The sequence below is a fragment of the Talpa occidentalis genome, unplaced genomic scaffold (genome assembly GCF_014898055.3).
Source record: "Talpa occidentalis isolate TD23 unplaced genomic scaffold, MPIMG_talOcc4v2.1 talOcc4.7, whole genome shotgun sequence".
Lineage (NCBI taxonomy): Eukaryota > Metazoa > Chordata > Mammalia > Eulipotyphla > Talpidae > Talpa > Talpa occidentalis.
Genome location: NW_023605083.1, coordinates 125643590 through 125666842, shown reverse-complemented (window position 1 = coordinate 125666842; position 23253 = coordinate 125643590). Strand labels below are relative to the sequence as shown.

Here is a 23253-nt window from a genome sequence, read left to right as displayed (position 1 = left end):
CTTAATTTAAGAATCTTACCACACCTACTGGGGAGTCCTTCCCTCCCCCACCTTTTCAATTGAGGTAATATTGTCTTACAACGCTGTATATGTTTTAGGAGTTACAGGCTGACACCTCTTCAGGTGCCACACCAGCCCCGCCTCCACAGTACTAATAACCCCCACCACAGTTCATTTGAGTCCTGCTTTTTATTATGAGAAGTAAAATTCTTCAAAAGCTTACTGTTTGCAGGCCTCCCCTGGTGGCGCAGGTGGTTGAGCGCAGCACTGTGAAGCTGTCCACAGCCTCTGCAGCACGGGTTCAATCCCAGCTGGCTGGGGAGATACCCACATGGCACAGCAGACCTCTCCTGTCTCGCCTGCTGCTCCCCTCAGCAGTGTATTTCATCAGTCTGCTTGTTCTGTTCCCCACTCTGTCTCTGGTGAATCCTCTCACCCTCCTGCACATCTGGCCTGTACCCCAGTTGTGTGCATGAATAAATAAATCTTTTTTAAAAAATGAAAGTTTACTGTTTGCTTTTAAAAAACAAAATCTTTTATTTTAGAATTACAGAAAAGTTGCCAACATAGCACAGGAACTCCATATTCCCTGTATCAGATTTCCTCCCTTTTTAATATCTTACATTAGTGTGGTACAGTTGTCATAACTAATGAACCAATACTGATACATTGGCATTAATTTGGATTTCCTTAGTTTTTATCTAATGTCCTTTCTCTGTGTCATGTTCCTGACCAGGATACTAGATTCTTAAGTCTTTTTAGGTTCCTCAGGATGGTTACAGTTTCTTAGGCATTCTTTATTTTTGATGACCTTGATCGTTTTGAGGAATAATGGTCAGATATTTAGTAAATGCCCTCAGTGTGGATGGGGTGTCTTAGGTCTTCCCATCGTTAGCACGTTAGGGCTTATTGATTTGGGTGAGGAATACCACAGAGGTAAAGCACCATTCTCCTCACCATGTTATGAGCACCTGCTGTCAACGTGTTTCATCACCGATGATGTTATCCTTGATTGTGAGGTTGAGGTAGTGTTTGTCAGGCTTTCCCCCTGTAAAACTACTCCTCTCACTCATATTGTGTTTTTGGTAGAAAGTCACTATGCTCAGCCCACACTTAGTGGGTAAGCAGTCATACTCCACTTTCTTTGGCGGAAATTGGGATTTTTCAGTCCAGATAGTTTATCTAGTCTCCATCTATTTATTCACTCATTTATGTAAGTATAGAGTTATGGATATTTGTTTCATATTTTGGGTTATAATTCAGTACTACCCCACTAATTTTATAGCTCAACTTTTTGCTTTTTAAAAGATAATAAATGTGTATGGTTTTTAGCTTTTAAATAGTACAAAATTAGGGCCTCCCTGGTGGCACAAGGGGTTCGGACACAACCTATGAATCTGTCCTCAGCCACTGCAGCATGAGTTCGATCCCCAACCAGGGAGATACCCACATGGCGCAGCGGACCTCTCCTGACTTGCCTGCTGCTCCCCTCGGCAGTGTATTTCAGACGATCTGCCTGTTCTGTTCCCCACTATGTCTCTGGTGGATCCTCTCACCCCCTGCACCTCTGGCCTTTACCCCAGTTCTTGTATGCATAGATAAATCTTTAAAAATAAAATAAAATAGTACAAAATTGAATACAGTGATGGGCCTCCCCAGTGGCGCAGCTGTTGAGCACTGGGTTGCAAAGCTGCCTGCAGCCTCTGCAGCGCCAGTGCAATCCCCCGCTGCTCTCCAGTCACCGGAGGGGGGTCCCACATGGTGCACAGACCTCTCCTGCCGCCCGCTGCTCCCCTCAGCAGTGTACTTTGGTCCTTCTGCCTGTTCTGCTCCCCACTCTGGCTTTGGTGAATTCTCTCACCCTCCCGCGTTTCTGATTGTACCCAGTGCTTGTATAAATAAATAAAAAAATAAATCTTAAAAAAAAAAAAACTTTATAAAAAAATTGAATACAATGAAAGGAGACTCTCCTTCATAAACCTTAGTTTCATCTTCCTCTTTTTTTTTTTTTTTTTTAATTTTCTAGAGGCATGTCTTATTTATCTATTTGTTTGCTTGTTTGGTTGGTTTATACATGCACTGGGTACAGTCAGAAGCCGGGAGGGCGAGAGAATTCACCAGAGCCAGAGCCGGGAGTAGAGCAGGCAGAAGGACCGAAGTACACTGCTGAGGGGAGCAGCGGGCGGCAGGAGAGGTCTGCGCGCCATGTGGGACCCTCCTTCGGTAGCCAGGGAGCAGCCGGGGATCGAACCGGCGCCGCAGAGGCCGCGGGCAGCTTCGCAACCCAGCGCTCAACCGCTGCGCCACCTGGGAGGCCCTCATCTTCCTTTTTTTTAGAGACAACCATTATTGCCACTTAAAAAAAAAATGCCAGGTGACTCTGGTGAATTCTCTCACCCTCCCGTGCTTCTGACTGTACCTAGTGGCGCAGCGGTTGAGTGCTGGGCTGCAAAGCTGTCCACAGCCTCTGCAGCGCCAGTTCCATCCCTGGCTGCCAACAAGGGTCCCACATGGCGAGACAGACCCCTTCTGCCGCACCTGCTGCTCCCCTCAGCAGTGTATTTCGTAGTTCTGTCTGTTTTGTTCCCCACTCTGGCTCTGGTGAATTCTCTCACCCTCCCTTGCTTCTGACTGTACCCAGTGCTTGTATAAATAAATAAATAAATAAATCTTAAAAAATAATGCCAGATATACTCTGTGCATGTTTATTAAGTATTGTGTTTTCTAATAGTACTTTTTAATCATAAGTTAAATAAATTAATTAGGTGAGGTTCTGAAATTATACTTTAACTGCCTGGTTCTGCTCTTCTTACATGTATTTTGTACTGTACATATTATCATTAATTTTTCCCATTCTCCGTTTGCTTAAAAATGGAATGCTTGTGGGCCTCCCTGGTGGCGCAGCGGTTGAGCGCAGGGTTGCGAAGCTGCCCGCAGCCTCTGCAGTGCCGGTTTGATCCCTGGCTGCTCCCCGGCCACCGGAGGAGGGTCCCACATGGCGCGCAGACCTCTCCTGCCACCCGCTGCTCCCCTCAGCAGTGTACTTTGGTCCTTCTGCCTGCTCTGCTCCCTGCTCTGGCTCTGGTGAATTCTCTCACCCTCCCACGCTTCTGACTGTACCCAGTGCTTGCATAAATAAATAAATAAGCAAACAAATAAATATTTTTTTTTAAAAGTAATGCTTGTATTGAATAAATGCCTTTTTTTTTTTTTTTTTTTTGGGTGGGACCCTCCCTGGCGGCTAGGGAACGAACCGGCGCTGCAAAAGCTGCGGGCAGCCTCACAGCCCAGCGCTCAACCGCTGCGCCACCAGGGGAGGCCCTAAATGCATTTATTCAATAAATACATAGTTCATAAATAAATACATAGTTCAGTTGTATTCAAGCTTTTCTCACATACTCTTCATCAACATTCTCTTTAATTCACACATGTTTTGGAAGAATGATAGTTGTACTATGATATAAATGCTATTAAATAACAATATACTTTCTTCAGAAACAGGCTGATTATACTTATCTCTGGTATTTGGAAGTATTTTCCTATCAGATCTGTTTAGAAAAATAAGGGATTTCATTCATCAGGTAAATTTCAGTTGGAATTCTTTGGGGAGAGCAATTGTTGTAGTAATACAGTCCCCTTCTCATTCCCTCCCTTGCATACTATAGAGTAATAATAGGAAATTTTATTAATTTGTTATATTACTTCCCCTTTTAATTTCCTTTTGTGAATATTAGCATTAAAATTGATAAATGCCTTTTTATTCTCTTGCATCCTGATCTGTTAGTTTAATAATAAATAACCTGTCTAGTCCCCTAAAAAGCAATATGAACTATATTTTTATCAAGTAAGCCCAGTTAGATTTCTCTCTAGAGTGAGCTTATCTGTGTGTACAATATTGCATAAATAGTGTCATCTTAATTCAATGAAGAATGAAACCAAAATAAGAATGGAAAAATCAGAATGTTTAAGCAATCTGATTGGGAGAATGTAAAATACTAAAAATGTCTGATATGGAGGAATTGTTTAATTCTATTACAGATTATCATGTGATAGAACACTGTACCTTGGTGAATTATATAAGGTGGTATGCACAAACATTTCTCGGTTATTGATGTAGTTAAATTCTCTTCCTTTAATAACCAATTGTGGAAATAGACCAGCTTTTATAAAACACACAGCATGGTACCTATAGTTAATAATGCTGCATTGCATATTTGAAAGTTGCCATGAGAATAGATCTTAAAAGTTCTAATCACAAGGAAAAATATTTTGTAATTATGTACAGTGATAGTAACTAGACTTATTATGGTGCAATATAAACAAATACCAAATCATTGTGTTGTGTACGGGTAACTGATATAATGTTAGGTATAAATTTTACCCTCAAAAAAAAAAAGAAGAAAACTTCAATTAGCACATTAGGATTATATAGTTGGTTTCCTTTTTATATTTTTTCAAATTTCCTACAATAATTACATATTTTTCATTGTAACTAAGCATATATTTTTAAAAAATTGGTTAAACCTTTGTAGTAGTCAAGACAGCAGAGAGAGCTTTATGTGTTAGACTACATATATTAAAAAAGTTAGTTGACCAAATTTGTGTTTAAAGGACACAGGACTCACCTGGAAAAGTAACATTTGCCAAAGCTGAAATAATTTAAACAACAAAGTAAAAAAATGATAACATTGGCTCATTCGCCAGAGAATATTACTAATATCAGGGAGTCCGTGATGGTACTACCCTGTAATGCACACCATTGCCAAAGTATTATTCTGCCCAAGTTGAGAGAGAATTCGAGCTCTTAGGGAATTGATGAGTTGGAGAATAGTTTATGGGACTTCCGAGAGAACTGTTTTCAGATGGAGTCTTGGTTTTCTCATTTTATAGTTGAGGGCTGAAGATCAAATGGCCTGCCCTGGGTCACACAGCTCATTCATGTCAGATCTGCACTAGACCACGCTGTAGGTTTTGACCGCTATGCCATGCAGCCCATATGGCAGAGGATGTGACAGCATTCTGTAACAGGTGTCATTTCAAAAGATAGGCTGATTTTTTTTTTTTTAAAGATTTATGTACTTAGGGCCTCCCTGGTGGCTCAGGTGGTTGAGTGCTACACTGTGAAGCTGTCCGCAGCCTCTGCAGCGCGGATTTGATCCTGGCCGTCCAGGGAGAAACCCACATGGCGCAGCAGACCTCTCCTGTCTTGCCCATTGCTCCCCTCAGCAGTGTATTTCAGTAGATCCACCTGTTCTGCTCCCCGTTCTGTCTCTGGTGAATCCTCTCACCCTCCTGTGCATCTGGTCTGTACTACGGTTCTTGTATAAATAAATAAATCTTTAAAAAGATGGTCAACCGCCTGTGCTACCAGGGAGGCCCTGATTTTTCTTTAAAAGAAAAAAAAAGCAGAACCTATAATTAGATATATTTTCTTGAAGTGAAGATAGCCAAATTGGTTTATTTCTCTAAACACCCAGATTCTATTGCTATTACCTAATCCTTATTCCATAGTTCTAATGCCTTTAACATATTCAACTTTAATAGCTGGTACTGAAACATGTACGTGGCATTAGCAGTACTTTTATATTTGCTATATGCAGCAACACCTTTTTTCTCATTTTTATTATAGAAGAAATTTTGGAATCCATAAGAGCCAAAAAGGGAGACATTGATATTGTTAAAAACTCAGAAGAAACGGAAAAGGACAAGAATGAGGCTGAAGAAAATAACTCCAAAGAAGCTGAAAAAACTGGAGAAGAGTTTGAAGACCAGACCCTCGAAAAGGACAGTGATGACAAAATACCAGATGATGATCCCGAGCAAGAGAAGTCTGAGGGTAAAAAAATTACTTGGTTAAAAAAGAAATGTTTCATCAGCGTTTTTTATGAAATCTCCAATTTTACTTGACAAAATGAATATTTTATGATGAACAACTACTTAATTTACATTTCTAGAGAGGTTAGGATCCACTTCTCCCTTGTAACTTGCATTAGCATTGTTGAGTTTTGTATTATTGGTGAAAAATCAGTTTTTATCCCAGAATATACACCTTTTATGTGATTAACATATGTTCATTTTTCGTATGAATTACTTAAACATTATTAATGAATTCTCTAGATTATCTATGCAAAAATATCCCAGAATCTAATTGCTTCAAATTGGCCATCAACTAAAAGCAGGATTTTGTTTTTTGTGATGATCATTTTTAGTAGTTGTTTGAATGTGGCCATTTGTCCTAAAGCAATTTTAAAGGATATCTTTAAAGTTTTGTTGTGCATTTTACTGTAGAGCCAACAGAAGTTGGGGATAAAGGTAACTCTGTGTCAGCAAATCTTGGCGACAACACAACAAATGCTTCTTCAGAAGAGACTAGTCCCTCAGAAGGGCGGAGTCCCATGGGGAGTCTCTCAGAAACCCATGATAGCAGCAACATGGCAGAGAAGAAGGTGGCATCTGAGCTCCCCCAGGACGTGCCAGGTACAGAGGGCAATGTATCAATGCCTCTGTAAGGGGGGAATCCTTCCCTTTCGTAGTAAAAGCTGAATGTCACCTAAAATTATAAAGTATGTGTTCATTCATGCTGCTTGCTTACATAAGTACCATCCCTGATCGCTAAATTGTCACCTAACATTCGGAGTTTGACATATGTTCTTGCAGTTAGTGCTTGGAACTCATAATCCTCATGCTTTTTCAAGTTCATTTAACTGTTTTTGACTAATAGACTTGTTTGTATATTTTATCACCAGACCATAGTGGTGGATATTTTGGTTTTAATTACTCACATACTAATGGCTATGTTGATTGAGTCAACCATTTCAGTTTTGTATGTACTAACAAACTAATTTTATGATTGCATGTGCTCATATAATTTTTTTTTAACATTTCAAGCCATAATGTTATGATAGAAAAACCCATGTCACAAAACATTTTTTGCAAGGTATATTTTGACATAAAAATGTAAGTTAACAGTAATTCATAATTTCAGCTATTTAAAATTAAAATGATAATTGAAGTAAGTTGTGTCACATTTAGAATGTCATTTTGTCTAAGAATGTCTTATTCATTTTCAAAATCAAACATTTGTTATAGGAGCTGTGTGTATTTTTCAAAAAGCAAAATTTAGATGAGCAGAGCGAGAACACAAACACTAGGAATCCCACCAAAAAACAGGAATTATGGTTAAAGTCTTGATAAAAGTCATTAAAGATTTTTTCTGTGTATTACAAGAAAAGCACATATATTCAAACTTTCAGTACTGTCATTGCTACATTTTTTTTTATCAGGATGTGATTATGATGTGTGGGGAAGAAGACAATACCTGTAGTTGGAAGGCTTGATTCTAGATATGCTTCTGTCATTAAATTAATGTCATTTCATCTTTCAAGGCCTTAATTTTCTGATTTTGTAGCCAACAGTTGTGGTGGGGATTTTGATAACCAACAGTTCTGGTGGGGACTGCTTTCAGTTCAGTGTTTGGTCAGCAGTGAGCTGTTGCTGAGAAATAACATGAGGCTGCATGCAGGGATGTATGTGCAGGGTACATGTTTTATACTGAGAAAGGACTGGTCACTGAGATGAAGGAAAGTCTGGGAACTCTGCTGCTTGGAGAAGTGAATGAACAATTTTTTTAGCCTGAGAAAGAGCAGGTTTGACATCAAGAGGAATTTTGAAGTGGAAATAATATAATTGTCCTCGAATATTTGCAGGGCTGAGAATAGTGAGGGGTGAGGGGAGGTGGTTAGACTTGATCTTTGAAATATAGGGTATTAGGGCCTCCCTGGTGGCGCAGCGGTTGAGCACTGGGTTGCGAAGCTGCCCGCAGCCTCTGCAGCGCCTGTTCCATCCTTGGCTGCTCCCCGGCCACCAGAGAAGGGTCCCACATGGCGCGCAGACCTCTCCTGCCGCCCACTGCTCCCCTCAGCAGTGTACTTCGGTCCTTCTGCCTGCTCTGCTCCCCGCTCTGGCTCTGGTGAATTCTCTCACCCTCCTGCGCTTCTGACTGTACCCAGTGCTTGTATAAAAAAATGAATGAATGAATGAATGAATGAATAAATAAAAAAAAAAGAAATAGGGTATTAAATAAATTGAAATAAAATGAAGACTATTTTGACTATAAGTAACAATTTCACGTTAGAGCTGTTTAGAAAACAGAATAAATTTCATTTTACTAGATGTATCAATAAATATGTATCAAATGATTTCAGTGAGAGTCCTTCATTGAATAGACTGGAGAAACTCAAAAATCTGTAGCTCAATTCTGTAATTCTAAAGTTAAATCTTTAGGTCCCATCCAGATAAAATAATTGCTTATTCTGACTTTAATGTATTCAGGATTAAAAGTTTGAATGTGGAGTATTAACCCCCAAATCATGAGTCATGATTACATTCTCAGTAAATACTTCCTAAAATATTCTTTGAATTTTTGGATTGATTGATACTTAACATAAATAAACTTCAGTCTTACTAGTGTGTTTATGCACTGGTTGCTTGTGTGGTTTTGCTTAGGTTTTGGCAGATACTGATTTTTGACTATTACTAGTTTATTAATTTCCTTGAGGTATTGTTCTTTTGTTAGTTGAGTAGCTTAAGGAGAAACTACTATTGTAGTATTTTTTTTTAAAGAATGCCAAATGAAACAATATAGAAAGCACATATTAACTGCTCAAAAATGTTGATTATCATTGTTACTGCTTTATACAGTCAGCTCTGAAAGAATGAAAAAGTCTAGAAAGAAAAGACTAATAAGTGTGTGTTGAATTTTATACATTTACTGAGTCAACAGTAGTTAACATAATTCTTGCAAATGAAAACCTTTGTATTTAAACAATGCAGCTTAAATGATATTTTCATGTATATCTCATGAAAAATGTATTTAGATGAGAACCTGAACAAGCATTTTAAGGAAGCAAATAGCTATAGTCAGTAGGTGCCATCAGAATAAATTTGGGGTCTTTAGCAGGATGAGAATGTTGTACAGCTGAAGATGCTGTCCCTGCAATAAACCCAAAACCTGACTATTAAGTAAATCATAATTCTTTTCTTGATTAGAGTTTGAAAGGAAACAAAACCTAGAAACCTGAGAGTCTTCTACTTGCTCCCAAAACATTGTAAAAAGCATTTCTAAAGACTTCTGTGTTAAACATATGTCACCACAGTTTTTTAAAGAGGAATTTGGTATTTTTATAAAATAAACATTTTATAATATACCCTGACTTAATAATTCAGTGATTCCAGAATATATTTGTGGGGATATGTCCACCTACCACTACTGCCAAAATAGACAAAATCATGTGTGTCTCTGCTTCCTTCTGCCTCGGGCTCTCTTGGTGCACTTTTATTCAGCAGGTATTTATTCACAGGCTAATGCATGCCAGGTGCCTGATGGTACCCTGGGCCAATTTCTCTTGCTGCTGTTGACGACCCTGTGATCCGTAGAGAAGATGTGGTGTTAGAAGAATTAGGGCGGGGGATTTTTCTAAGTAGATTAAAAAAAATTACAGCAGTGATAGAAGCCATCTTACCTGATTTTCCTTTCTAAAACTTCAGAATCTATTTAAACGCGTAATTTAATGCCTAAAGCTTATCAATAAAAGATACTGTCAGGTTGGAAAACTTGGTATAGAGAGAGATTTTTGATACACTTAACGGAAGTGCAACAATGATAAAGTGCACATATACAACTAGACACCTTGATGAGTATTTACAAAGTGAACACCTGTGGAACCACATCATGCCCCTTCCTAGCCACCACTGCTCGCCCCCCCTTTACTTTACCTCATTTTTTTTCTTTAGAAAAATTTTTCTTTTACCTTCAAATGAAAAATTTACTTTATGTAATTTTTTTATAATAAATTTTATATTTATATTCCCCATACACTTTATGTAATTTTTTATGCAGTTTTTTGTTTTTGTTTTTTTTAAGATCGAATTTGTGCTGCAGTGGCTGCCAGTTGCTTAATAGTGTCTTTAACCTCTGCCACCACCAGGGAGGCCCCTATCCAGCCAATTTAAATTTCCTCAGATAGCAATGTTTTGTAGCTGTTTGTTTTCCCCAATTTTGGTTTGTTTCAAATAACACCAAATAAGGCCCATATATAATAAGAAATTTGGTTTTATATCTCTTGAGTCTCTTTTCAAAAAATTTTTAAATTGAAGTAACACATGAACATCACATCATAATATTATGTAAGCTTCAGGTATACATCATTGAAAATCAAAACATATGTATTAATCTAGAGCACCTCCCCTTCCCAGGCTTTTTTCTTTCACATGCTATTGAAGAATCCCATGTTTGGGATTCTTTCTTTTTACTGTCATTTAATTTGCTCTCAAGAGTTGATTTATTTCATTTTCTACTGTTTTGGCAAGAATACCTCAAACCTGTGAGCTGGGTAATTTGTGTCATATCACATCAAAAGCCTCATGAAGTCTGCTTGATCTTCCTTTAGGAAAGCTGATTGACCAGTGAGTGCAGGTAGTGATGTGATCAGGTTACCTCTTGACTTCTCATTCACTGATGATCTTTCCAGAATCAGGAGTCTATTTGGGGCCTATTACATCAGATTTCTAATTCTGTCTTTTTTTTGGGGGGGGGTATATTTTTAAATTGTAGTTCTGCTATTTGAGTAATGAGCAGGAATAAATGCTTGATTATTTCTTTTAAATTCTCATTTTCAGAGTCAGGAGTTGATGTCCATTTTACCTTCAATGGTGATTCATGAGTTATGGACTTTGGGGGGAGAGGCGTGGCTTTCTTAGTTTTTGTAAATAAAAGCAAAATATGCCTATAAGTATGCATTTCCCTATTCTTCTTACACAGTAGTTAGCATACTATAAGTATCGTTTCACATCTTTTTTACATTTAACCTTGGGATCATTTCATACGTGGCTATAGTGATTTCCTCAGTTCCTGTTAGGTGCATATTTCTTAGTGTGTACTATCCTTATTCAACTAGTGCCCCATTGATGAATGTTTTCCTTGTTTCCGGATTTTTGCCATTGTTAATGCTACAACAGCTAACTCTGTAAATAAGCAGCTTATAAGTATTTTTGCCAGTGCATTTTGGGATAAATTTCTGGACATGGAATTTAAGTTATGAGAAAATGCACGTGTATTTTCTCTAGATCTTGTTGGTTTCTTCTTCTATCCACTTTGCACTCTTTTGCATTCCCACAGCAATGATGGGAGTACCTGCTCGCCCATTGTCTCTCCAGATGAGTATATTATGAGACTTGAGCTGTTACCAGTCTGGTGACTGAGAAGTGGTTCCCATGTAGTTTGAATTGTCAGCATGTTTCCATATGTTTAAAGACCATTTTCATTTCCTTTGTGACTGTTTATATATACTTTCCCATTTTTTTCCTATCAGGTCATTGTGTTTTTTCTCAAAAAAACAAAATAGAAAAAAAAAAAAAAGGAGTTCATTATACTTTAGAGATAACCTTCCTGCTGTACTGTTAGCCACTTTTTAATTTGTGTAATTGTTTAAGAGCTCTTATTAGTGGGAAAATGAAATGCGATTTAGTTTCTGAACTAGCATGGAAAGATCGAGACTTTTATTTCAAAAAAGCATTGCCAGTGTTCATTTTGGTATACTTCTATACTTTGAAGAATTATTCTATTAGTAATACTGTTAAATCATTCTTTAATTTAATGATCACTTAGGCATTCATTACCTTCTAGTTCATTTGGGGACATAGAATTTAGACAGAAAATCTTAAAGATAAGTAATCCTGTTTAATTCTATTTCCAATACTGTTTGAAAAGTCAGAATATAAATTTTAGGTTTTGAGGTATTATCTCAACAAAATCAGTTCTGCAATATCTGGTGTACCATCAGATTTGTGAGATAGTTATATCCTTTATTATTCTTCAGATTGGGGTATCTGAAAGATGTCTGCTTTGCACTATAGACTAAGGTAGTGAGAGTCTGAGTTATTAGACAAGGAGACCTAAAAAAAACATTTAGGGTATTGCTTACAGATTTTTTTAGATTATTCATACATGTGCAGCTTTTTAAAAAATCTAGCTTTCAAGTGCAGTTCTAAAACATATATGTCTTTTTCTGACAATCAGTTATTTTTTATGTGATGTCCAGTTTAAAAATGAGATATTCTATTTTTCTAGAAGACCCTAACAAGACATGTGACAGCAGTAACAATAGTGCTACCAATACCTCCATCCAGCCTAATCTGGAAAACAGTAACAGCAGCAGTGAAATAAATTCTTCCCAGAGTGACTCTGCTAAGGCAGCTGATGATCCTGAAAATGGAGAAAGAGAATCCCATACACCTGTCTCTATTCAAGAAGAGATAGGTAAGAATACACTTCATATTTTAAGCCAGCTTTTTGATTTTTTTTTTAAATTTTTAATTTTTTAAGTAAAAGTTTGATGGGGTGGGAAAAATTTAGATTTCCTTTTCCTTTTTTCTTTTTAAAAAAACACAAGTAATACCAGTTGTTTTTGTCTTTAAAAAAAATCATCATCAAAGCACAGAGGGAAAAACAAATCTTTTTCACACCCCCTTCCCAAAGGTACCCACCATCAACAGTTTTGCATCTTTCTCCATACACTTAAATTAATGTATGCATGTTTGCAAAAATGGTTTTGTTTTGTTTTTACATAAATGGGATCATTCTGCATGTATTGGTCTGCATCTTGCTTTTTTCACTCAATAATGCATTTAGGGGATCTTTTCATGTTATATATAAATTAAATTCATTCTTTTTTTAATTGCTGCATGACACTCCATAGTATGAATGAATCATGAATCATCTATTTCTCCATTATTGGACATTTAGACTGTTAACAATTTTTTCATTACTACAAATAATGGCACTTTTTAACATCCTCAAGATATATCTTTGTGTACCTATGTGAGTGTTTCTGGCAGATTAGGAATAAGTAAGTGGAACTGCTGAGTTAAATGGTAGGTACATTTTTAAAGTAGTGATGGCTACTTCGTTATCAAAAGGGATATATGCCAGTAATTTACATACAGATGTATTTCTTCACACCTAAAGTCAACAGTATCAATCTCTTTCACTTTTGCCAGTGCTGAAAAGTATTTTATTTAAAAATTTGCAGATCTCTGCTTGCAAATGTGATTTTCTTATCATGTTTGTGTTTGAACTTCCTGTGAATTCCTTTTCAAGTTTTGCTCATTTTTTCCTATTGAGTTTTTGTTTTTGTCCTTGTATTTTCCTTGATGTATTTCAGGAATGATTCAGGTGTTGTAATTACTAATCTTTGATTTTATATATATATATATATACTTATATAATTATTGCTTTTTAAAAACTGCTATCTTGTACAGAAATTTTTTACATTTTTATGTAGCTAAATATATCAATCTTTTTTCTTAAGGTTTCTCTGGATTTTGTATCTTACTAAGGAAGACCATCCCTACCCCAAGAATATACATATACTTTGCAGTCATTTCACATAAGACTTCTCCAACTTAATTTTTAGTCCTTTTGAATATAATTTTGTGTGTGGTATAAAATGGAAATCTGTTTTAATTAATTTAGGACTCATAAAATTGCAAGTGACCACAATAACTTAAACCAGCTTAAGTGAAAGAGGGATTTAATTAGCTTGTGTAATTGGGAAATCTAAGCTATTATCAGACATTACTGGAGCTCCAGGCATCAAAACTCTGTCTTCCTCTCCTGTTATTGCACCTTTTGGATCTCTATGTGTTTGTGCGTTAACTTATTTTCTCCTAATACAGACAGGCTTTTTCTCCTAATCCAGGCAGGGAAGATGTCATCAGCGGTTTGTATGCATATCTTTCCAAGGTCTGGGACCTAAAGGCAAGGCCCCTACTCGTGCTCCAAAACAAAAGTCCTTGAGGAAGGAATTTGAGAGGCTTTTCTTGGACATATTGTTCCCACCCCTGTGGCCAGGGCAGGCAAGGTATTATGATTGATGGCTCCAGCACAAACATGATCAGAGTGGGGTACGAATGGTTTTTGATAGGTAGAAAGAAAACAGCAAATATCCACAATTTCACCCTGTGGTAAAAACACTTCTGCCTAACATGATAATGCAAATTAAAGTAAAAACAAAAAAAAAACCAAAAAACTTCTCTTCCAAAATTACATCTGGTAATTGTCCTTATATCTATAACCAAATCTAGGATTTTGGTGTGATATATTATTTTTAATTAGGTCTTGGTGTGTCTTATTTTGATCTCAAATTCACAAGCCAAATTAGGAATTTAACTACTTGCAACACTCATTATCCCTATAGTGAAAGGTTTTCTTTGTTAAATCTAGCTGCTGTTGGTTTTCTTGAAAGATGACTGAATGAGGAGTGAGAAGCATATGGGAAGATCTCCTTTCTGAAGGCTATTTTGCTTTGGCAGCCTAGTTCCTACTGGCTCTCTTCAGGGATGCGTTGCTGGGGATTGCTGTAGGTTTGAATAATCACACATCCCAGTTTGACCAACTTGTAGTTTTTTTCCTCGCAGTAGCATCCCCTTAATAGATTATCCAGCTATTATCTAATGTCCAGAAACTTGGAAACTTGGCCTAGGGTCCCTGGGGGTAAACCCCTCTACTTGCTTAGTTTGTCTGTTTAGTGGATCCGATGACCCTAACCCTCAGATAAAGTCTGTCTGGGCTTCTGTCTCCTGACATCATTATACAATGAGCTGCAGAGGCTGGAGTAAAGCAGCTTCGTACTCTGCCTTCAGGCTGGGTCACTGTTACTCCCTTATAGGAGAAGGAATATGGCTTTTGCACAGGGGTTATCAAATAAGTATCACCACTCTCAGCCCTGTTCCCTTTCTCTGCCCCAATCAGGTATTACTCCCATGCTAATTTTCTGCCTCCTTTGCCTTATTTGCATTCAGCTGAGCAAATGGCCATGGAAAGAATCTTAACAGTATTGGATCATTGGTTCTAAGTTGAGAGACTTCTTTTTAAAAGCACTGTGCCATTCCATTTCTGCTTCTAGGAAGACCAAACAACATCTAAAAAGTCTTTTTGTAGGACTTTATAGATGCTTGCAAGAAGTAGCCACTCTAGTTCAGCGTCTTGGCATAAAACTGCAGCATGGGTAGGCTCATTGTCTGAACTTAAAGAGAAATCTCTTGATAGTCTGACCACCTGCTTTGTTAACATACACTGAAGGTCATGAACTGTCCATCCTGGAATGGTAGGGCACCCAATATACCCACTCCATCTTTATTTAGTCAGTGCCATATTTTGGAGTCAAAATCTTAAAATACTCTACTGGATTATTTAGAACTTAGTCATTGTAAGTGACAGAAATCCACCAAACCTGCTTAAAACAAAAGGGAATTTTGTTTGCTCTTATAATTAAGAAGTCCAGAGGTTGTAACAGCCTCAAGCACTTTTTTTGGACCCAAGGAGCCAAATGAGGTTACCATGGGTCTTCCTGATATTTTTTCATATTTCTCCACTCCTCAGTGATGGGCTTACTGAAAATTTTCCCCATGTTATGCGGTAAACGAGCCAACTGCTAATTATACCCTTTTTGCTCACTAGTACAAAAAGCAAAACACTTTCTCCATCTCCAGAATTTAAAAATTAGAGTAGGATGGGACAGTCCCTGTGGAGAGCCAGTGCTGAGCTCCATCTAACCCATCTGGGTGATGCCCCATGAGGGCAAGCTACTGGATTTGCTGTCCTGGCAGAATCCTGCAGTCGAAATGGGGGAAAGCATCTCCCCAACAGGAAGAGAAGGGACGTTGAGCAGATATTTAACAAATGTTTACTGAATTGTCTTTTTTATTTTTCAAAATGGACAGCCAGTGTTTCCAGTGCATGTTTTTCTCTACTTAAAGTCCCATCTTAATATATAGTATAATTAATTTTCTGCTTGGTCTTTCATTTGCTAATGCCACACTATCTTAAAGTACTTAAGTAAAAGAAAAACGAGATATTGTTCAACTGTCTGACCAATGGACACTGGATTGTGACGTGATAGTTTTGGAATGTATAGGAATTTTAAGCTGAAATCAGATTCATGGGAAAGCAGAAATTGCTCTTGGCAGTTAAATCTGTCACTTTTTAAAATATGGGAGTGACCTTTATTATGTTAAAAAGTATTAATGTAGTTGAATTTTACATGTATAATTGGGAATATGTGAGTGACCTTTATTATATTAAAAAGTATTAATTTAGTTGAATTTTACATGTATAATTGCATACACAGATAATTATCTACCTTCCGTAGGAAAAAATTCACTTGGTGCAAGCTCTAAGCCATTAGGTATTTCAACAGAATTACAGTTGAAATCCTTTTAAAATGAATTACATCCTTTACTTTTTTGTACAGAAATCCATGTAAGGCAACATGTTATTAGTGTGCATTTTGAATTATGTTTATCACTTACACATTTATAGCAGTCCTTCCTGTTTTTTAGTATGTAAACTTTGAAGCAGATAGCCTGGCATGTTTAAATTTTCTATAAACAGTAAATGGCTCCCACTGAGGTTCTGACATAACTTTCTTTTTAAGTAAAACCTTATGAGTTAATCCACACTTGCTTTGGCAATTTAAGGACTTTCTCTGTTTACATTCTAGATTTTCTTGTACACCAGATATAGATTTTGGATAAATAAATTGTTGCTATGTATATGTAACTGTTAGCAATTACTTTTGACCTTTCATTTAATAACAGGTGATTTCAAATTAGAGAAATCTAACGGGGAGATAAGTGAGTCTCCTGGAGCTGGAAGAGCAACATCTGCTTCAACTCGAATTATCACCAGGTTACGAAATCCAGAAAGCAAACTCAGTCAGCTCAAGAGCCAACAGGTGGCAGCCGCAGCCCATGAAGCAAATAAATTATTTAAGGAAGGCAAAGAGGTGTGTTCTTTCTGTTCAAAACAAAAACCTCTGAATTGTGAAATTCTTGTATCTATCATTTAAAAATAGGGGTGGAAAATATATAGACCTACGTGTGAATTGAATTTTCTCTATTTCCAAGAGAGTAGGTGGGTAACACGATTAAGTGATGCATATATTGCACTCCCAGATTTCAGTCCATGTATAGCCTTGCTGTGTGTGGGTGGTTTACCTTCTTACTGTATGGATACTTTTATTGAATGTAATTCTAAAGAGATAGACATAACTTTCACATATGGTGATGAGTGGGCTATTTGTGGGCTTTACTAGAGAGTTGTAGATGACTTAACGCTCCGTTATAGTCATAATCATTTTAGGTGAGCTTGCAACTGGAGGATGGGACTTACCCCTCGAAAGCAGGGTAAGAACAGCATAGTTCTCCAGTGCATAGAACAGCACACATCCCACCTCTGACTTTGAACAAAAAGACTGAAGTGAGGACTCAGATTTCTGTCTTCCAGGTAGCCCTGTGACAGACCACTGCCATAAATGTATACCACATATATTAGAATTATTTGCATGGCAGATATGTAAGAATATACAATATTTTTACTTAACATCATAGAAATTGCTCTGGAGCAGTGACTTCTGGGTTTTTTACTCTGACCCTCAGTAAGACATTTTTCATAGCAACTCAGTACATACATTTAATGTTTCCTGAAATGGTATTTTATATGGGAAGCACTCCGGTATTTTCTCTTATAGTCTAGTCTATTTTATTATGTTTTGCTTTTTAAAAAGCTGGCCCATTATTGATTTCACAGTCCTCTAAAGGATTGGTATCAACTGTTTGAAAACCTTAATAAAGTATCCATGGACTCTTATACTAATTTGGAATGATAAAAGAAGCAGAAAAAAAAGATAAACACCTCTTGTTAAGAATACACTTTTTGGGGAATAGTACCTGGAATGCTCTCCTTTTCCCTAATTTATATATTGTAGGCTTGAAATAATAGTAGGTGAATGATTTATACATAAAGTTTCATGTATATACTTGAAACATGTGAAAACACTTAATGTTTGACATATAGTGGGCAGTTAACGAATGTTAGCATCTTTTTTGCAGAATATCTTGGTTGCTTAATTATAAACAATTAGCTTTAGCTTTTAAACTTTAAAATCATAAGATGTATCTTAACTTATTTGAACTTTAGGAATTATGTATTGAAAGTTGATAAGTCAAATTTATACAATTGATATGAATAATGGAATCTTTCTATTTCGTTGATCAGGTTCTGGTAGTTAACTCTCAAGGAGAAATTTCACGATTGAGCACCAAAAAGGAAGTGGTCATGAAAGGAAATATCAACAATTATTTTAAGTTGGGTCAAGAAGGGAAATACCGTGTCTATCACAATCAGTACTCCACCAATTCATTTGCTTTGAATAAGCACCAGCACAGAGAAGATCATGATAAGAGAAGGCATCTTGCACATAAATTCTGTCTGACTCCAGCAGGAGAGTTCAAATGGAATGGTTCTGTCCACGGGTCCAAAGTTCTTACCATATCTACTCTGAGACTGACTATCACCCAACTGGAAAACAATATCCCTTCATCCTTTCTGCATCCCAATTGGGCTTCCCACAGGTAGAGGAAACTAATGTTCATTTATTGCTATGTGAATATGCTTGATAATTTACAAAATTATTATTGCAGGCATGCAATTAAAATTATCAGTACTAATGAATTAAATAAAATCAACTTAGTTAACAAAACACTGAAGATATTAGGGATATGAGTGTACTTCTAGATTATTGAACCAATACTAGTATTTGGAAGATTTCTGAGAAGCAGAATTTTCATCTCTAGATCAAGTGGATAAAGTTCCAGAACTTTGTAGAATGTTTAAGGAGTTGGAGGCCCAACTGACCTCTGGGATTTCCTCTGGTGTTCATAATTTGTGATTCTATGAGGTAGAAACTTTTAATAGCAGTACATTTTTATCTACTTAGCTTAGAAACATATGCCCTGTAGGAGAGTCAATAATCATAATTCTTGTACTTTTAAGATGAATGAAGTAAAATATTTTTTCCTATTTTTTTCCTTCTGAAATATAGGGCAAATTGGATCAAGGCAGTTCAGATGTGTAGCAAACCTAGAGAATTTGCATTGGCTTTAGCCATTTTGGAGTGTGCAGTAAAACCAGTCGTAATGCTACCAATATGGCGGGAATCTTTAGGACATACGAGGTAAGTGCACTCTGAACCTTGTGAATGGTGTAGTAAACTCGCTTTTGGAATGTTAATCTATTAGTAATGAAAGGTAATGTATTTAAAAGGCCATGGTAAAGACAACTCTTCTTGGCCTCATTTCCTCCTCTACAAGATGTAAACATGAATGAACATAAATTAGTTCATGATATAGAATTATGAATGAAGATCAAAAGAGATCAGCATATGAAAATTAAATATTTTCTCAAATAAAAATCATTTTTATTTATTAACTATTCAGTATCAACCCTAGAATGTCCAGGTACTAACTATGCCAGGCATCTCATTTATTGAGAGCTGAGGTCTGTCCAAGAATGGTGCAGCTCTTAAGTAGACCCAGAGTTATGCAGCTGCAGCAGGTGGTTATAAAAAAAGATAAATTTAATGACTTGAGTCTACTTTTTAGCCATAATAGATTTGTTCTTTTACTTAATGTTTCAAAAAATTTATTACAAACTAATATAAGCTTATGGTAAAAAAAAAAAAAGTAAATTATTCATTGTGAAAAGTAAGACTCATTCTACTTTCCTGCCTCATAGGGTCCACTCTAAACATATAATGCTGTAAGTTTTCAAATATAAATACATTTTGTGCTGCTTTCTGTAACAGTGCTTTATCTCATAATAAAAAGTTTTTTAAGAAAAGCAAATTTTACCTACTAAACATTTTTCATTTTCCTTTGGCATTTCCCCCACCTAAGTCTTATACTTTGTTTTCTCTCTTTTCTCCCTGCTATCTTGAATATAATTTCTCTTGCTGGTAGAGACTTCCGCAAGTGTGAAGAACTGAATTCTTTCTAGGACAAAGAAAGGGCCATAGGGTTAAATTAAGGTGCTGCATCCAAGAAGAACAGTACTGAATGGGTATCACACTTAACTTCTTATCAGTCTCCTGTTGTGGCAGATACAACAAGGAGAGCATCAGAAACAGTTGTGAAGCAGTGTTCTGTGCTTCTGGTTTTCCTTCTTGAGTTTCCCTCCAGGCTTGCCTGGCTTTCTTCTGTCCAAACACTCCCCTTGTATTAAGTGATCACTCTCAGGCCTCCCTGGTGGCGCAGGCGGTTGAGTGCAGCGCTGTGAAGATGTCCGCAGCCTCTGCAGCCTGGGTTCGCTCCCAGCCAGCTGGGGAGCTACCTATATGGCGCAGCAGATCTCTTCTGTCTTACCCGCAGCAGATCTCTCCTGTCTTACCCGCTGCTCCCCTCAGCAGTGTATTTCAGTAGATCTGCCTGTTCTGTTCCCCACTCTGTCTCTGGTGAATCCTCTCACCCTCCCACACATCTGGCCTGTACTCCAGTTCTTGTTTGTATGAGTAAATAAATCTTTTAAAAAGATACATAAGTGACCCCCCCCCCTCCCACCTCAAACCTGTGTTGGTGGAACAAGAAGCCACCTCTGGTGACATAGATCAATCAGTCTTTGCAAACTAGAGCTAAGCTAATATTATTAAATAAAATCTGGTCTTCAAACATAATTTAAAATTACTGAATCAGACCTTTTATAAACATGTCTTTAAATAATTATTCAGTTTTTTTAAAGTCAAGGTTTTTTTTCCCTTCTGGTTTGTCTTTATGACTAGTCTTCTAGACATGTCACTTATAGTTTTTTTTTTTTTTTTTTTAATAGAGGCATGCTTTATTTATTTATTTATTTGTTTGTTTGTTTTGTTTATACATGCACTGGGTACAGTCAGAAGCACGGGAGGGTGGGAGAATTCACCAGAGCCAGAGCGGGGAGCAGAGCAGGCAGAAGGACCGAAGTACACTGCTGAGGGGAGCAGCGGGCGGCAGGAGAGGTCTGCGCGCCATGTGGGACCCTCCTCCGGTGGCCGGGGAGCAGCCGGGGATGGAACCGGTGCTGCAGAGGCCGCGGGCAGCTTCGCAACCCAGAGCTCAACCGCTGCGCCACCGGGGAGGCCCCACTTATAGTTTTATAACTATATTATGAATATGCAAGTATGACACATTTGGTAATATACACAGAATGATTCTTTTTCATAGTATGAGGTGAGGTAAAATGGAACACTAAATGTTTTGAAATTTATAGACCATGAGTCATGAAATTTTGATATTAATTATATGACTTCTACTCTGGCAACACTGTGGTCACATATTTCTAGGTGACAGATTTTTAAATCTAACCCTAAGGAAGTATTTAGAATTTCAACTAGATATTTTATTCATGAAATACTTGTTTATTGTGATGTTCAATGAAAAGCTTTGAGAGCAATCTAAATATCTTCATAGTTGCAGAATATTTTTAAAATAATGATAAATAGAATCAGATTTGAGACAATTGCAAAAACACTATTGAAAATACTAAAAGAGGGCATCCCTGGTGGTGCAGCAGGTGAGTGCTGTGCTGTGAAGCTGTCCGCAGCCTATGCAGCACAGGTTCTATTCCCAGCCGGCCAGGGAGCTACCCACATGGTGCAGCAGACCTCTCCTAACTCACCCACTGCTCCCCTCAGCAGTGCATTTTGGTCAGTCTGCCTGTTCTGTTCCCCCCTCTGTCTCTGGTGAATCCTCTCACCTCCCACTACTCTGGCCTGTACCCAGTTCTTATATGCATAAATAAATAAATCTTAAAAAAGAAGTAGATTAGAGTCAGTAAAAATTTGTAACTATAGAATAAACCAAAGTTTTCTCCTTTCCTCTCTCTACTTCCCCTTTCCCTTCCTTCTTTGCCTCTCTTATACTCCTTCCTCCTTCATCTGTGCCTTCTTTCTTCTGTGCTTCCCTTTTTGTCTTATTTTCTTTCCTTCCTGATTCATTCACCATTACCCAAAATAGACTTAAGGTGAGCATTATTTCTCTCATTTATATGTCCAGTAAGATTGTGTGTACATGTGTGTGTCCATATACTACAAGTGGCTTTCCTTTCTTATGTTTACTGTGTGATAGATGTATAAGCTTTTGGGTTCCATATTGCTACAATAAGTAGTAATAAAATGAACACTTGCGAATACACCATAGGTCTAAAAATAAGGATATTTTCATCATTGTATGTTTTGCACATTCCCTTCCCTTCCCTGAGAGATAGCTGTAATTTTTATTTATTTTTTTTAAATAATAAATTTTATTTTTATTTTTTATTTATTTATTTTTTTTATAGAGGCATGTTTTATTTATTTATTTGTTTGTTTGTTTATACATGCACTGGGTACAGTCAGAAGCGCGGGAGGGTGAGAGAATTCACCAGAGCCAGAGCGGGAGCAGAGCAGGCAGGAGGACCGAAGTACACTGCTGAGGGGAGCAGCGGGTGGCAGGAGAGGTCTGCGCGCCATGTGGGACCCTCCTCTGGTGGCCGGGGAGCAGCCGGGGATCGAACCGGCGCCGCAGAGGCTCCGGGCAGCTTTGCAACCCAGCGCTCAACCGCTGTGCCACCGGGGAGGCCCTAAATTTTATTTTTATATTCCCCATACAATTGCAGCCCCCCATTCTGACCCCAGTCCCTCCCCTCCCGCCCCCCAAAAAGTGTCTCTGGTTCATAGTTTTTTGTTGATTTTGATTTTCACTTTCTTATAGTTATTCATTTTCCTGGTCCCTTATTTAAGTTTTCTAGATTCCTGCTATGAGTGAGACCATCCGGTATTTTTCTTTTTCTTTTTGGCTTATTTCGCTGAGCATGATCCCTTCCAGCGCCATCCATGTTGCTGCAAATTGCATATGTTTATCTTTTTTGAATGCTGAGTAATATTCCATGGTGTATATGTACCACATCTTCTTGATCCAGTCATCTATTTTTGGGCATTTGGGTTGTTTCCAAAGCTTAGCTATTGTAAACAGTGCTGGATAGCTGTAATTTTTAAGTGTGTGTACCCTTCTTTTTGTGTGGTTTCATCACATATGTATGTATCAGTAAATAGTGGATTATTTTCTGTTGTTTAAATTTTATAATGTGTCATACTAATAGACTGAGTTGAGATTAATTTTTATTGTCTTATTATTACACAATAATAAAAATGGGTTAATATGCACAATATATTTTTAAAAGTCTACAGTTTAGTAAGGAAGAAAACCCAAACTATTAAGTAGGAAAAAAGGGCAAAATAAAAATATAATTCACAGGAGACACAATAGCCATAAAACACAAAAAGATGCTTAACCCCCCTGATGAGGCAGGGAAAGTGCACATTAAAACTAGGAACTGCTGTTATT

The 23253-nt window shown here is 37.4% G+C and overlaps 1 protein-coding gene across 1 annotated transcript in view; it reads left to right on the top strand.

Annotated features, from left to right (window-relative positions):
* The window catches only part of BPTF (bromodomain PHD finger transcription factor), a 133893-nt gene that overhangs the window by 47521 nt on the left and 63119 nt on the right, over positions 1 to 23253 (top strand). Inside the window, 6 exon segments of the mRNA XM_054689287.1 lie at positions 5630 to 5836; positions 6289 to 6477; positions 12128 to 12316; positions 16657 to 16844; positions 18116 to 18471; positions 18942 to 19073. Of these exon segments, the coding sequence (XP_054545262.1) occupies positions 5630 to 5836; positions 6289 to 6477; positions 12128 to 12316; positions 16657 to 16844; positions 18116 to 18471; positions 18942 to 19073 (1261 nt within the window).